The following is a 12,693-nucleotide window of genomic DNA, read 5'->3' on the forward strand; positions in this document are numbered from 1 at the left end:
CGGGGGATGGTGGGGAGGGGTCTTGGGAGGGGGGGAGGCGGCTGCACAGGCCTTGAGAGAGGAGGAGGGGGGAGCAGCCCTGGAGGGGGGGCGGGGGTGTCTGCAGGCCCTGTGAGGACAGCAGGCTGAGAGCAGGATCATGATGGGGGGGGGGCTCCTTTCAATCGTCCAAATGGCAGCTGACCCAAGACTCTCGGCCCTTGACTGGAGCGGCAGCCATCTTTGGCCTGGGAGGGGGGGGGGCACTGCCCTTTCTCCCCAGAGACCGACGGGGGAAGAAGAGGCCGATGGGGGCAGGCAGGTCTTGCGAGGCAAACTGCTTTTATTCCAACTGGATGCTGAGGAACAGACCCCTGCCCGTTGCCCCCTCCCCTCCCTACCCAGGCCCTCCTGCCCGCACCCTTGCCCAGCTGTGCCCTTGTGCTGCCCAAAGGGGGTGGCATCCTGCTCCCCACCCCCACTTCTTTGGGGGAGCCCTGGGCCCCTGTATGGCACTCGGTCCCAGGCTGAAGGGGGGGGGGGGCTTCCACAGGCCCCTGGCTGTTCCAGGAGGCCCAGTGTGCAGGCCTGGAAGTATCCACTGAGCTCCTTTGGAAGGCTCCTGTGCACCCCATGCAAGAATCCGCCCCCCCAAACAATAGGAGCCCCCTAAAGGCCTGTTGGTTTAGGGGTTTCCCTCCTTGGAGGTGCTTGGCTGATGGCTAGCGCCCTCTGGTGGCAGCAAAGTTGATGACTCCACTTCTAGGTGGGGTTGGTGCCCGCGTCTTTGGGGTCTCCTGCCCAGGCCTCTCAGGGCGAGGCAGCAGGGAGGGGGTCAGGTGGCGTGGGGAAGGGAGGCCACGGGAAAAGGATGTGGGTCTTGTGGGCAGCCATAGCAGGGCAGCTTCACCCCAGGGCATTGGGAGAAGACAAGGGAATGTTGCAAAAACACCACACACACACACACACACACACACACCAGGCTCTGGACCCCCTTTTCTCTGGGGGGGAACCTCTTGGGTTGCTAGGGGCAGCGAAGGTTTTGGATGCTTCTGAGCCATCAGCTGGGAGGGGGTCTGGGGAGGGGCCTAGTCCCAGCCAGGGTACAGGGTCTTCCCCAATCACCGGATCTCACAACCACTGTGGCCTTGCCAGAGTTGGGGCAGGGACTTTGCCCCCACCCCCCTGACCAGGCCTTCAGGGAGAGGCTGGAAAAATGGACCCTCCCCAACTCCTCAGCAGCCCCTGAATGTCTGCAGAGGCCAAAGGGCTTCTAAGGATGAGGCCGGCAGAGTCCCCAGCTCCAGAGGGACCCCTGTGCACCCCCACCTCCTCCCTGGTGTGTGCACTGGCAACGATGACCCCTCTGGGGTTGCCCAAAGCAAGAGGGCAGAAAAACACAGTCCTCCTCCTAACCACTGGGAGGTCTGGGACCTTGGTGGGGGCAGAACCGTCACTCAGGGCAGCTGACTGGATCCATCACCAGGAAGAGGAAGCCCCTACCTCCCCTTGTTGGATGGAATCCCCATGGGGTGCAAGCAGCCTGGTCAAGCTGCCCCCTTTAAGGGGCACCGGGGCTTCTGACCTTCTGGGTCGAAGGGCCCTTACAAAGAGGCCGCGGCGTATTTCACCCTCACGGCCCCCAGCGTGTCCTTCCCTCTGTCCAAGCTGTAGGAGGACAGCCTGGCCTGCATCCGGGCCCATTTTCCGGCAGAGCCAGGCAGGCTGACCAGCAGCCAGGTGACGTGGCGGGAAGGGCCCACCTGGAACGTCTTGCAGACGCGGTAGATCCGAGGCCCGGAGGTGCGACGTGGGGGGGCTTCGGCCAACTTCAGCTGCCATCCTTTGGGGGAGGCTTCCTGCCACTGCTGGGTCCGGGCCAGATAGGACCCTGGAGCTCCTCGCACAGCCGGGCGGTCCCAACCGAGAGAGAGCCAGCCCAGCCAGCAGAGCAGGGCCAGGGTCGGCAGGGCCACCAACGCCAAGCAGGCAAGGTAGAGCACCAGGCGCAGTAGGCAGCAGGAGCCAGCCAGCCACTCTGCCTTGGACCCCTGATGAGCAGCCACTCCGAGAACCCTGACAGGCAGGATGGGGCAGAGACAGTGGGCAGAGGCCTTGGGGGCAGAAAACCCGCGGGTGGAAAGGGGAGCAGAAATCCTGGCTGAGCTTTGGACATGGGTGGGGGTGGGGGTGGGAGGGACCAGGGCTGCAGTGCTCGGAGGATGCCCGGCTGCTGTGGTTGTTGGTGGAGGGGCACTCGAGGGAAGCGGGGTGGTGAGCATTGAGGCAGTGGGGCTGAGAGCAAGCGGGTTGGAGGAGGTTGCCATTGTGGTAGGGACACCAGAGGTTGGGGTGTGGGCGGTTGAGGGTCCTGGGGTCATCATGGGGCCATTAGAAGTTGCCCTTGACTTCCCTGCAGTGGCAGCACTGGTGGAAAGGCCGAAAGCGGCAAAGGCTGCGGTTGTGGTGAGGGGACGGAGAGCAGTGGTGGGACCAGGGCTGCTGGTGGTAGGGCAGTGTGTTGTCATAGAACTAAGCGCTGAAGTGCCGCTTGTGGTTGTGAGAGCGGCCCCACTTGGGCTGACGGCTGTGCTTGGGCTGGGCGAGGAGCGCCTGGAGGCAGTGGGCGTCGAAGGGGGAGGGGTCAGAGAGGGACTCCAGCTATCCTCCGCAGGGCCTCCCTCGACTTCCACCTCCGGGTCCTCGTCTCCGAGTTTCCTGCAGACGGTTGTGAAATTCATGACGGCCTGGCCCTTCACCTGGGGGGGTCCGTGGCAGAGGACTTTCTCGGGCTCGTTCTCCATCACCTCCTTGTCCATGCCCTCCTCCTGCACGTTCATGCGAGTGTACACGAAGAGCTCGTTATCCTTGATCCACTCGCGCAGGTAGTCCAGCCGGCAGTCGCACAGCCAGGGGTTCTCCACCAGGTGGACGTAGGCATACTCGTTGTCCGGGAAGAAGTTCTGTGGCACACGCTCCAGCCGGTTCCTCTCCAACCCCAGAATCGCCAGCTTCTCCAGCTTGTCCAGCAGCTGCGGGGGCAGGGCTTCCAGGCGGTTGTCCGACAGGTCCAGATCCCCCAACACCTGCAGGCCGTGGAAGACTCCGACAGGCAGGCTCTGCAGCTGGTTGCCCTGCAATTCCAGGTCCTGCAGCTGCCCCAGGCCACGGAAGGCCCCCTCAGGCAGCTGGGAGAGCCGGTTGTGCCCCAATGCCAAGCATTTCAGGTTGGGCAGCCCCAGGAAAGCGGGCAGGCTCTCCAGGCTGTTATGGGACAGAAGCAGCTTCTCGAGTTTGGGCAGGGTGGCGCCGGTCTCTAGGACTTTCAGGCTGTTGTTGGAGAGGTCCAGCTTCCACAGCAGAGGCAGGTGCTGGAAGGAGGCCAGGGCAACCTTGGCCAGCTGGTTGGAGGCGAGGAGCAGGATGCCTGTGTCCTCCGGCAGCCCGCCGGGGATGTTGGTCAGCCCCTTTTCCACACAGCTCACCTGCAGCAGGTCCTCGATGTTGTTCATCTCGGAGGTGCACTGCTCGGGGAGAGGCGCGGCTGCCACCCAGGCAGCCAGGAGGAGGGGCGGCAGCAGACCCTGCAGCATCTGTGGGAAAGAGGCCACAAGGGGGGGGGGGTAGGATAAGCATGCGAGCCACGGCTACATGGACACGCTGGGAATTGTGCTGACCGGCTGCAGTGGTTGACCTAGAAGCTTTCCCCTGCATCCCTCTGACCTCCGCTTGGAGGGGCCCACGAGGAGAAGAGCCCGGCAGAATGACTCCCCACATCCTGGGAAGATCCTTCGCAGCCGCAGTCCCCATTCCCCAGGCTGTGGACCAGTACTGGTCCTGATCCTGTTAGCGAGGGTTCATCTGCACCCGTGTGGGATCTGGGCTATGCACAAAACCGTCCCCCATAGTCAGCCTGTCCCTGGTGCCAGGAAATTTGGTGATCCCTGCAAGCCCTCGGGAGGGAGGGGCAACTCCCAGGGAGTTGCTGAGCCCTGGCGCTTCCTCTGAGCCATCAACTCCTCCCTCGTTGCAAAGGCCTGGGGGCAGCTGGCCTTACAGGCAATGGGGGGGGGATGCCCAGGAAGACCACAACTCTCCTACCGTCATTCTGAAGACTTTGTGTAGAACAAGCAGCAAAAAAACAGGCAGCATTTCCTGCCCTGTTGTGGGGGGGATCTCCACATTTGGGGCAGCCTTTCCCTTCCTCATCCCCCACTGAGGCCCCCTCTTTCTTGCTGACCCTCTGAGGGGGACCCTGGCCTTCTTGCTGCTCTCCATGCTGAACACCTCAACCACAAGGGACGGAGACCTCTATTGGCCACGGAGATGGACTTTCTTCAGGATCCACCTTCTCCTGACCATCTTAACAAAGACTGCAGAGCGATTTGGGGGCTACCGAAGCAGATTCTATGGGTGGCACCAATCCAAGGGATTCAGGCCAGGCCTCGGCCTCGGGGTTCAGCCAGGAATTCATGGACAACACCCTCACTTCACGGACCTCCGCAGCTTTGATTCCACACCTCCCAAATATGCTTTGTGGCTTTTAACGCAGGAAATGCAGCAAAGCAAAGTCTAAAAATAGGCCCAGGGCCTCCGTGATATCAAAACAGTTGCTGAATAACTAATTAGGTCCATAATTACGAATGCCTGCATTCAATGTCTGTCAAGTGTTATAGATGACAGCGTCTCTCTCAACCTCGGCAGTTTGAGGCTGGGTGGACTTCAACTCCCACAATTCCCCTGCCGGCACAGCTCAGAGTTGAAGCCCACCCAGCTTCAAGCAGCCGAGGGTGAGAGATGCTGGTAGAGAATTATAACCCCCTGGTGGGTTGCATGCATCCTTTTCTGCAAGTGATGTGCAAAGGTCCCGAAGGTGGAGCAAAGCTCCAGTGTCTGTAGAGCGTTTGAACCCGGAGCCTGACATCCGACACCCCAGAGCTGTCGTGGCACAGCGATTAGAAGGCAGAATTGCCCAGGCTAATTGCAGAAGGGCTTCTGGCTTCTGCTCTCTGGGGGCTCCCAAACAGGATGGAGCTCACATTGCAAAATGAGGCTGGGGTCTGCATCTGAACCACACAAAGTAGCTGAAACTGCTACAAGAAAGCGCTTTAGGTGCCAGAGGACACATGTGCCACGCTGGACCTCTGCTTGACCACGCCCGACCTCCAGTCTACAACGCAGGAGCCTTTCAGCAGTTCCAAGGAGGCTCCACACCCCTTGGCACCACGCAGGTGTCCCTGAGGACACAGGGGAACCTCCAGGTGGCCTCAACGACCCTCTCAAAGGATGCAAAGGGCCAGCTCTCTTCCCTTCCCCACCGTCCAGTCAGAGCTGAAGAAGCTTTTTGGATGAGAAGAGAAACGTCTTCAAAGAAAAACCAGGAAGTTCAATGGCCTCTTGGGGGGAAAAAAGCACCTTTGGGACAACCACAATCTGGGTGTTTTAAGTGTTTCCAGAGACACTTAAAACTATTTGCTTAAGCAAGATGCTTTTGGGCCAAGGGAAAACGGTGCCAAGGCCAGCGGGCAAGGGCTCCTCTGCCCGGAAGATGGAGATGCCCGGCGGGAGGGCTGTGTAGCCAGAGCCTCCCTGGTTTTAAGCAAGGGTGGCTGGAGGCCTGTCCTGCCCTTTGCCCTGGCAAAAAAGATTTTCCCTCCTGCCCGCCTCAGGGGAATCTCCGAGCAGCAGCCTGGACAGTTGCACAAAGCTGCAAAGCTGCCGCCTGGCCACAGTTCCCCACCCCCACCCCCCGCCCCTGGCCAAAGCTTTCCAGCCTGCTCTGCACCCAGCCTGAGGCACCCACCAGGGGGGCTTTTTCTGGGTTTGTGGTTCAACCCTCCTTTCGTCCTTTCTGTGGCTGATCTCTGCCTCCATGAAGCTGCCCCACTGCCTGCCGCTCTTCTAGGCAGCCTACCTCGCAGGGCAGGTGTTCTCCGTTTGCTGCCCTCCTCCTCCTCCTCCTCCTCCTCCCTTCAGGCCGGATCCGACTTTCCCTCGATGGGCCGACTTGCTGGCACTGCGGCTCCAAGCGGCAGTTCAGCTGTGCTGCGATGCTGGCGCTGTCTGCAAATGAGCCTCTCCCACTGAGGGTCCCTTGAAGGGGCAGCCAAGTGGGGCGGCTCGGCTGGCAGAGGGGCTCAGCAAGGATGGGGGAGCCTCTCCCTGCTTCGTCACTGTGGTGGTGTGAGCGCCACGTCCTGCTCTCCCCACAGGAGCCCGATAAGGCCAGCTGCGGTGGGGGAAGGATGGGGCTTTATCTGCCTTCCTAGTTGCAGCCCTTCCAGTACTTCCTTCCCTTCATCTCTGCCCCCCAGCACAGCGTGGGAAGGCCTTGCAACAAGACCACCGCCAAGCAGGGGCTCAGGGTGTCCGGCAAAGGGTCGGGCCGGGCAGAAGGGATCTCTCTGGATCAGCCCCAGCCCCTGATGGCCTCAGTGGCCTCACTCAATCCCGACAAGACCGAGTGGCTATTGACGTTGCCTCCCAAGGATAGTCCAGATATTCCATCCCTTAGCCTGGGGGGGTGTAATGTTACACCCCTCAGAGAGGGTCCGCAACTTGGGTGTCCTCCTGGACTCGCAGCTGACATTAGAACACCATCTGTCGGCTGTGACCAGGGGGGCTTTTGCCCAGGTTCGCCTGGTGCACCAGTTGCGGCCCTACTTGGGCCGGGAGGCACTTCAAATGGTCACTCATGTCCTCGTCACCTCAAGGCTTGACTACTGCAATGCACTCTACATGGTGCTGCCCCTGAAGAGTGTTTGGAGACTACAGTTGGTCCAGAATGCAACCGCACGAGCGATATCGGGTGTACCTAGATACACCCATGTTACACCTATCCTCCGCGAGCTGCACTGGCTTCCTATCGGTCTCTGGACGTGCTTCAAGGTGCTGGTTATCACCTTTAAAGCCCTACATGGCCTAGGACCTGGATATCTGCGAGACCGCCTCCTGCTACATACCTCCCAACGGCCGATAAGATCTCACAGGCTGGGCCTCCTCCGGGTGCTGTTGATTGGACAATGCTGGTTGCCGACCCCTCGGGGGAGGACCTTCTCTGTAGCTGCTCCGGCCCTGTGGAACAATCTACCCGCAGAGATCTGGACCCTTCCCACTCTCTCGGCCTTCCGAAAAGCCACTAAAACCTGGCTGTTCCGGCAGGCCTGGGGCTATTGACCCATGAATGAGGTCCAGTCCCATCTAGGTTTGAGTGTATGGTGTGTTGCTTTTTAATCTGTTTTCGTTTTCCCTATATTTTATTTTACTCTTGTATTTGTAAGCAACCCGGAGTCCTACGGGATTGGGCGGCATATAAATTTATTAAATTACAATTACAATTCAGTGGGCCTGGTGAGAAGTTGCTCCCCTTCTTTGGCACAGGTGACCTTTCTCTCCTAGCTCCATCCTGGCCCCTGGACAGGGCTGGCTTCATCCATATGCATAGCCGGTCACGAAGCCAAGCCCCTCCCCCCCAGTGGCTCCCCCACCCCCCACCCCCCACTCAGGGGTGGTTTATAGCCGGGGTTACTGCTGGTTCGCTCACGGGCGCACTTTGCATGCACGTGGAGTTCCATGGAAATTGTTCTGCGCATGTGCAGAACTAAAAAAAATGTCAACGGTGGTGGCCAGGGAACTGGTTTAGGGGCGTGGCCAGCCTGTGCCAGTGCCGGTTCTGCGACCCAGGCCGGCATGCAACTATCGGTCTGGCCGAACCGGTAGGAACCCACCTCTGCTCCCACTCCTGCCCCTTGGACCACAAATGGCTTCCAGGAGTTGGGGGTTCCCATTGCTGGAGAGGTTTAGGAAGGGACTGGACGGCCCTTTGCCTGAAAGGGGGTTGAGACTGGACAGGCCTCCCAGGGCCCTGCACAGCCTGTTGTTGTTCTAAGGCAGTGTTTCTCACGCTGGCTGGGGAATTCTGGGAGTTGAAGTCCACAGGACTTAAAGTCACCAAGGTTGAGAAACACTGTTCTAAGGGTTGTTGCCGTGTGTTGTGGGAATGCAGAGGATCCGTTTTATGCAGTGGGACAGATGTGCTCCCACTGGCCATTCCCCCTGCCTCCCCCCCACCTCACCAGGACTGGTGGGCCATTGGGTGGCAGAGCCTTTGACCAGCCGGCCCCTCTCCAGGCCTGCTTGTGGGCACTCCCAGCAAAGGACCCCAAGGACTTCAGGCCGGCTCACTTCGTCCCCAGCTGCTCCACGCATAGATGCCAAGCATGTGCCAACAGGTGCCTGGGAAGCAAATGCCTCTGATGCTTGGGGAGGGGAGGAGGATATCCGGTGCCCCCTCCTCCCAGCCAGGAGCAGCCTCAAAATAACTCTGCCCCTCCACAAAGCGTCTCTCAGGCTGGCCATGCAGGCGGTGGGCAGCCTGGCCCGGGGCTTCTGCCTGGGACTCCTGCTTGGCTGGGTGGCGCTTGGTAAGCAGTGGGCAACACTGGGTTGTGGGGTGGGGGTGGTGCAGCTCCCTGGGGTCTCATCCCTCCCCCCCACTTCCCCCACAGGGTCCCCAGAGGGCAACAAGGAACTCGAGATCTTCAACCGCCTTTTTACTGGCTATGACAAGTCCCGGTGGCCGGTCCAGAGGGTGGACGAAGTCCTCACGGTCTCCTTAAAGCTGACCCTCACCAACCTCATCTCACTGGTAGGGGGGCCTTTTCTCCCCCCCCCCGTGAGGGAAGGGGAGACACTGGGGGCTTCAAGGGAGTTGAGGAGCAGTGAAAGGAGTCTTCCTCCCTCCCTCCCTCCCTCCAGAATGCCAAAGAGGAGACGCTGACCACCAACGTCTGGATCACTCAGGCAAGGACCACCCTGGGGGTCTGCCCCATCCTGGGCCTCCACTGGCCGCCCACCGCTTGGGGCTCCCTTCGGAGGTGGGGGGGGGGGTTCATCTCCCACCTGGGCAGCCCTGGCCTTTGACCTTCCAGGCTTCTGGGGCAGCAGCCGAGGCTGGACTTCAGCCCAACCCAACTCGGCAGGGGGCTCCTGCAGGGGGGGGAACTGCCCTGCCGGGAGAGGGTCACCTCCACCTCTTTGCCCTCCCGGCCTCAGGAATGGCTGGACTATCGGCTGAACTTCAGCAGCGAGGAGTACGGCCAGAGCCTGCGGGTCCCATCTGACCTGGTGTGGCTGCCGGACATCGTCCTGGAGAACAAGTGAGTGGGGGCCCCGTGGGGGGCTGCCGAAGGGAGGTGCCTTCCTCCTCCTCCTCCTAACACCCCCCTTCCCCCCCCAGCATTGATGGAAACTTTGAGGTGGCCTATTCCGCCAACGTCCTGATCTACCCTGGGGGCAACATGTACTGGCTGCCCCCTGCCATCTTCCGCAGCTCCTGCCCCATCGACGTCACCTTCTTCCCTTTCGACTGGCAGAACTGCTCCCTCGTCTTCCGGTGGGTCGGGGCCCCTGGGACTCTGGGCAGGGGGGCACCTGGGATGCCTTGCTGTGCCTGGGGGGGCGGGTTGCTGAAGGAGAGGGGGAGGCCTCCCCCCCGGCCTCCTGCTCTTCCCTCCCTCCAGGTCCAAAACCCACAACGCCCGGGAGTTGCAGCTGCAGTACGGCGTAGACGATGACACCGGGGTGCCGGTGGAGGAGATAGTCATTGACGACAAGGCCTTCACAGGTAGCAGGGCGGGGGGGGGGGCGAGGCCGCCGTGTGGGTTGCTCCTTGGCTCCCCTGGCTTCAGGGGGGCTCTGGGCAGCCCAGTGGAGAGCTGCCATCTGCAATGCCAGGGGGGGCTCTGTTTCAGAGAACGGGGAGTGGGCCATCAAGAAGCGCCCGGCCCGCCGGGTCCTGGCCCCCGTGGCTGGGCTGGAGGCGCCGGGCTTCTCCGAGATCCACTACATCCTCATCATCCAGCGCAAGCCCCTCTTCTACGTCATCAACATCATCGTGCCCTGCGTGCTGATCTCCTCCCTGGTGGTCCTTGTCTACTTCCTGCCCGCCCAGGGTGAGCTGGGGGGCAGGGCAGGGGGCACGCAGAGTGGGAAGGGGGACGCTGGGTTGTGGGGAGAGGGAAGGGCCCCTGGCGGCCTCGCTGCTCTCACCCACGAGATTCCTGCCTGGCAGCCGGTGGGCAGAAGTGCACGGTCAGCATCTCGGTCCTGCTGGCCCAGACGGTCTTCCTCTTCCTGATCTCTCAGAAGGTGCCCGAAACGTCCCTCAGCGTCCCCCTCATTGGCAAGTGAGTGGCTGCCAGCCTGTGGGGTGGGGGGAGGCCCCGGGAAGCGGCTCGGCCCACCCGCTGCCCTTCTCCTCCCCCCCCCGGCTGCCAGGTACCTGCTCTTTGTGATGACGGTGGCCACCCTGATCGTCACCAACTGCATCGTGGTGCTGAATGTCTCCCTGCGCAGCCCCAGCACCCACCGCCTCTCCCCCAGGCTCAAGCACGTGAGGAGGGGGGCAGGGAGGGATGCGGGGGGGGGGGCTTGGCCGAAGCCAGGCGTGATGGCCAAGCAGAGACGGCCGAGGGATGCCGGAGGAACCCTGCAGGGGCTCTCATGGCGGACGGCTGAAGAGGGGGAGACTTCAGGATGGCACCTGGAGCCCCTTGAGGGGCCAAGACCGGCTGATGGCCTTGGCCAGAATGTAGAGCCAGCCTCCAGGGTTGATCGGGGCCGATTGGGCTTCAGCCAGCGATGGGGCTTCTGGGGGCTGAGCCGACATCTTCAAGTGGCCACAGTTGGCCGCCTCTCAGCTCATCAGGAAATCCAGGGCTGAAGAAGGGGGGGGAACTCTGCCAGCACCCCCCTCCCCAACCACGGGGTCCCTCCCAGAGGGCAGCGAGGAAGGAGGCTTCAGCCCCACCAGCCTCTCCTTGGGCTTCACCCGCAGGGCAGCAGCAGGCAGAGGGACCCGGCCGCTGGCACAGAGGGCATCCCCCTGGAGGGACTGGATCAGGGCCCGGAGTGCATTTTCAATGGGGAGCTGCTTTGAGCCGTTGAGGGAAATGGGCTCGGAGAGGGTGGCAGTGGGCAGAGGGGGCGAGAGGCCCGGGCGCACTTGACGGCCCCTTCCTCTTGGTCTTCCCCCTCAGCTCTTCCTCAAGTTCCTCCCGCACTACCTGGGCTCCAACATCGGCCCCGCAGACGAGGACGAGTCCCTGGGCGCCCCCTGCCCTCGGCGCTCCTTCTCCACCTTGGTCAAGGCCGAGGAGTACATCCTGAAGAAGGCCCGGAGCGAGGTCCTCTTTGAGCACCAGGGCCAGCGCCACGGGCTGCAGAGGGCGCCCCATTACGGTGCGGGACTAGGGGAGGGGGCGGCAGGCCAGGGGGGGGGCTCCTCCGGATGTCTCGCTTCCCGCCTACCTGGCTGCCAGCCGACTCGCCAAGGACAGACGTCCTTGCCCTGCGCTGCCCTGCCAAGGCAGCCGGTCTCCCCATTCCGGAGAGGACACCCGATGCCCGTCAGGCCCTTGAAATCGTACACTGGATGGGGGTGGGGGCAGCGGGCAAGGCTCCGCTTGGGCAGGGGCCTCTGACGATGCCATCTGAAGCTGCCATCCTTTTGGCTGTGAATGCCGCCTTGGCTCCTCACTCACTCAGGCCCCAGCCCAACAGGTGGTGGGCAGAAATGGCCCCTTGGAAGGAGCGCCCAGGGCAGCCCTGGCACTCGGAGCCCTACACGCTCCAGGAAAGTGAGGCCAGAGAGCGAGCTCCAGTGTTCTGCATGCGAGAGACGGAGGCCTTGCGCCACCTTCATTCTCCCCCCTCTCCCCCCCAGATGGGCTGGACGTGGAGATGACGACCATGCTGTACAAGAGCCTCTCCAGCCTGGCCCCCGAGATCCAGGAGTGTGTGGACGCCTGCAACTTCATCAGCAAGAGCACCAAGGAGCAGAACAGGGACGGGGCGGTGAGTCCGCCCACGGGGAGCAACCGAAGAGGAGCTGCCTCCCGACTGCTCTCCCCGTCCCCCACCAGGCTGACCCTTTGCTCCCTCCCTCCCTCCCAGGAGATCGAGAACTGGATGCTGATCGGGCAGATGATTGACAAGCTCTGCTTCTGGCTGGCCCTCCTGCTCTTCACCATCGGCACCCTGGCCATCTTCTTCATGGGGCACCTCAACTCGGCGCCCGAGGACCCCTTCCCGGCCCAGTAGAGGGGGGGGGCTTCTCTGCAGCCTCCAGGCAGCCATGAAAGCAGCACAAACAGCCGCCCTCTCCGTTGGTGTGGGGGACTGCGCCACCCCCACCCCCAGTGCCCCCAGGGGGTCAGCAGCAGCCCCCCCCCGGCTCAGCGATGAAGGGCTCTGTGCCGCCCCAAAGCTTTTGCCCAGGTGCCTGGACACCCGCCGGCTTCTTCTGAATAAAAGCTTTGAGCCCTTCTCTCTCTCTCTCCCCTCCTCCTCTGCACCTCTTGGCTCTCTCTCTGCACTGGCTCCGGCCAAAGGACGTTGGGGGGGCTCCTCCCTTCCACCTCGGGGGTCTCCTGGTTGCTCAGCCCACAGTGTCTGCGGGCGGGAGGGGCTGGGCTTCCATCTTCCTCTGCGGAGCAACCTGCCCCCCTCCCTGACCCTCTGCTCTACTTCTGCACCCAGGGGCCTCTCTCCATCACAGGCCTCCTTCCCACACCGGCCGGGGCAGCCTGGAGGCTCCCCCCCTCCCCCCCCCGACTCCTTCCGGCTGCCTGGGGCAGCATGGAGAGCATCCGTTGCCCCAAAGGGCTGCCCCCTCCTCCGGCCACGCATTTCCAAGCTGCCTGCAGGGCCCTG

The 12,693-nt window shown here is 62.3% G+C and overlaps 2 protein-coding genes across 2 annotated transcripts; one reads left to right on the forward strand and one right to left on the reverse strand.

The window, feature by feature from the left end:
- Window positions 1-97: 97 nt before the first annotated feature.
- On the reverse strand, window positions 98-6,148 carry GP1BA (glycoprotein Ib platelet subunit alpha). The gene is made up of 2 exons (XM_032234933.1): window positions 5,894-6,148; window positions 98-3,572 (listed from the first exon to the last, which is right to left on the reverse strand). The coding sequence occupies exon 2, from the start codon at window positions 3,570-3,572 to the stop codon at window positions 1,584-1,586; it is 1,989 nt and encodes a 662-aa protein (XP_032090824.1). The 5' UTR covers window positions 5,894-6,148; the 3' UTR covers window positions 98-1,583.
- Window positions 6,149-8,335: 2,187 nt separating this feature from the next.
- CHRNE (cholinergic receptor nicotinic epsilon subunit) lies at window positions 8,336-12,370 on the forward strand. The gene is made up of 11 exons (XM_032236645.1): window positions 8,336-8,626; window positions 8,737-8,781; window positions 9,034-9,137; window positions 9,218-9,373; window positions 9,501-9,604; window positions 9,732-9,932; window positions 10,052-10,166; window positions 10,258-10,372; window positions 11,019-11,220; window positions 11,705-11,835; window positions 11,935-12,370. Exons 1-11 carry the CDS (start codon window positions 8,336-8,338, stop codon window positions 12,079-12,081), a joined length of 1,611 nt encoding a protein of 536 aa, XP_032092536.1. The 3' UTR covers window positions 12,082-12,370.
- Window positions 12,371-12,693: the final 323 nt, after the last annotated feature.

This window comes from Thamnophis elegans, chromosome Z (assembly GCF_009769535.1).
Source record: "Thamnophis elegans isolate rThaEle1 chromosome Z, rThaEle1.pri, whole genome shotgun sequence".
Lineage (NCBI taxonomy): Eukaryota > Metazoa > Chordata > Lepidosauria > Squamata > Colubridae > Thamnophis > Thamnophis elegans.

What these genes read in the sequence shown, in the direction of transcription:
- GP1BA (XM_032234933.1), bottom strand. Translation starts at nt 3,572, where the DNA reads ATGCTGCAGGGTCTGCTGCCGCCCCTCCTCCTGGCTGCCTGGGTGGCA.
- CHRNE (XM_032236645.1), top strand. Translation starts at nt 8,336, where the DNA reads ATGCAGGCGGTGGGCAGCCTGGCCCGGGGCTTCTGCCTGGGACTCCTG. An exon ending in CCAACGTCTGGATCACTCAG is followed by an intron (nt 8,782 to 9,033) that starts GCAAGGACCACC and finishes TCCCGGCCTCAG; the next exon opens with GAATGGCTGGACTATCGGCT. An exon ending in TGACGACAAGGCCTTCACAG is followed by an intron (nt 9,605 to 9,731) that starts GTAGCAGGGCGG and finishes GCTCTGTTTCAG; the next exon opens with AGAACGGGGAGTGGGCCATC.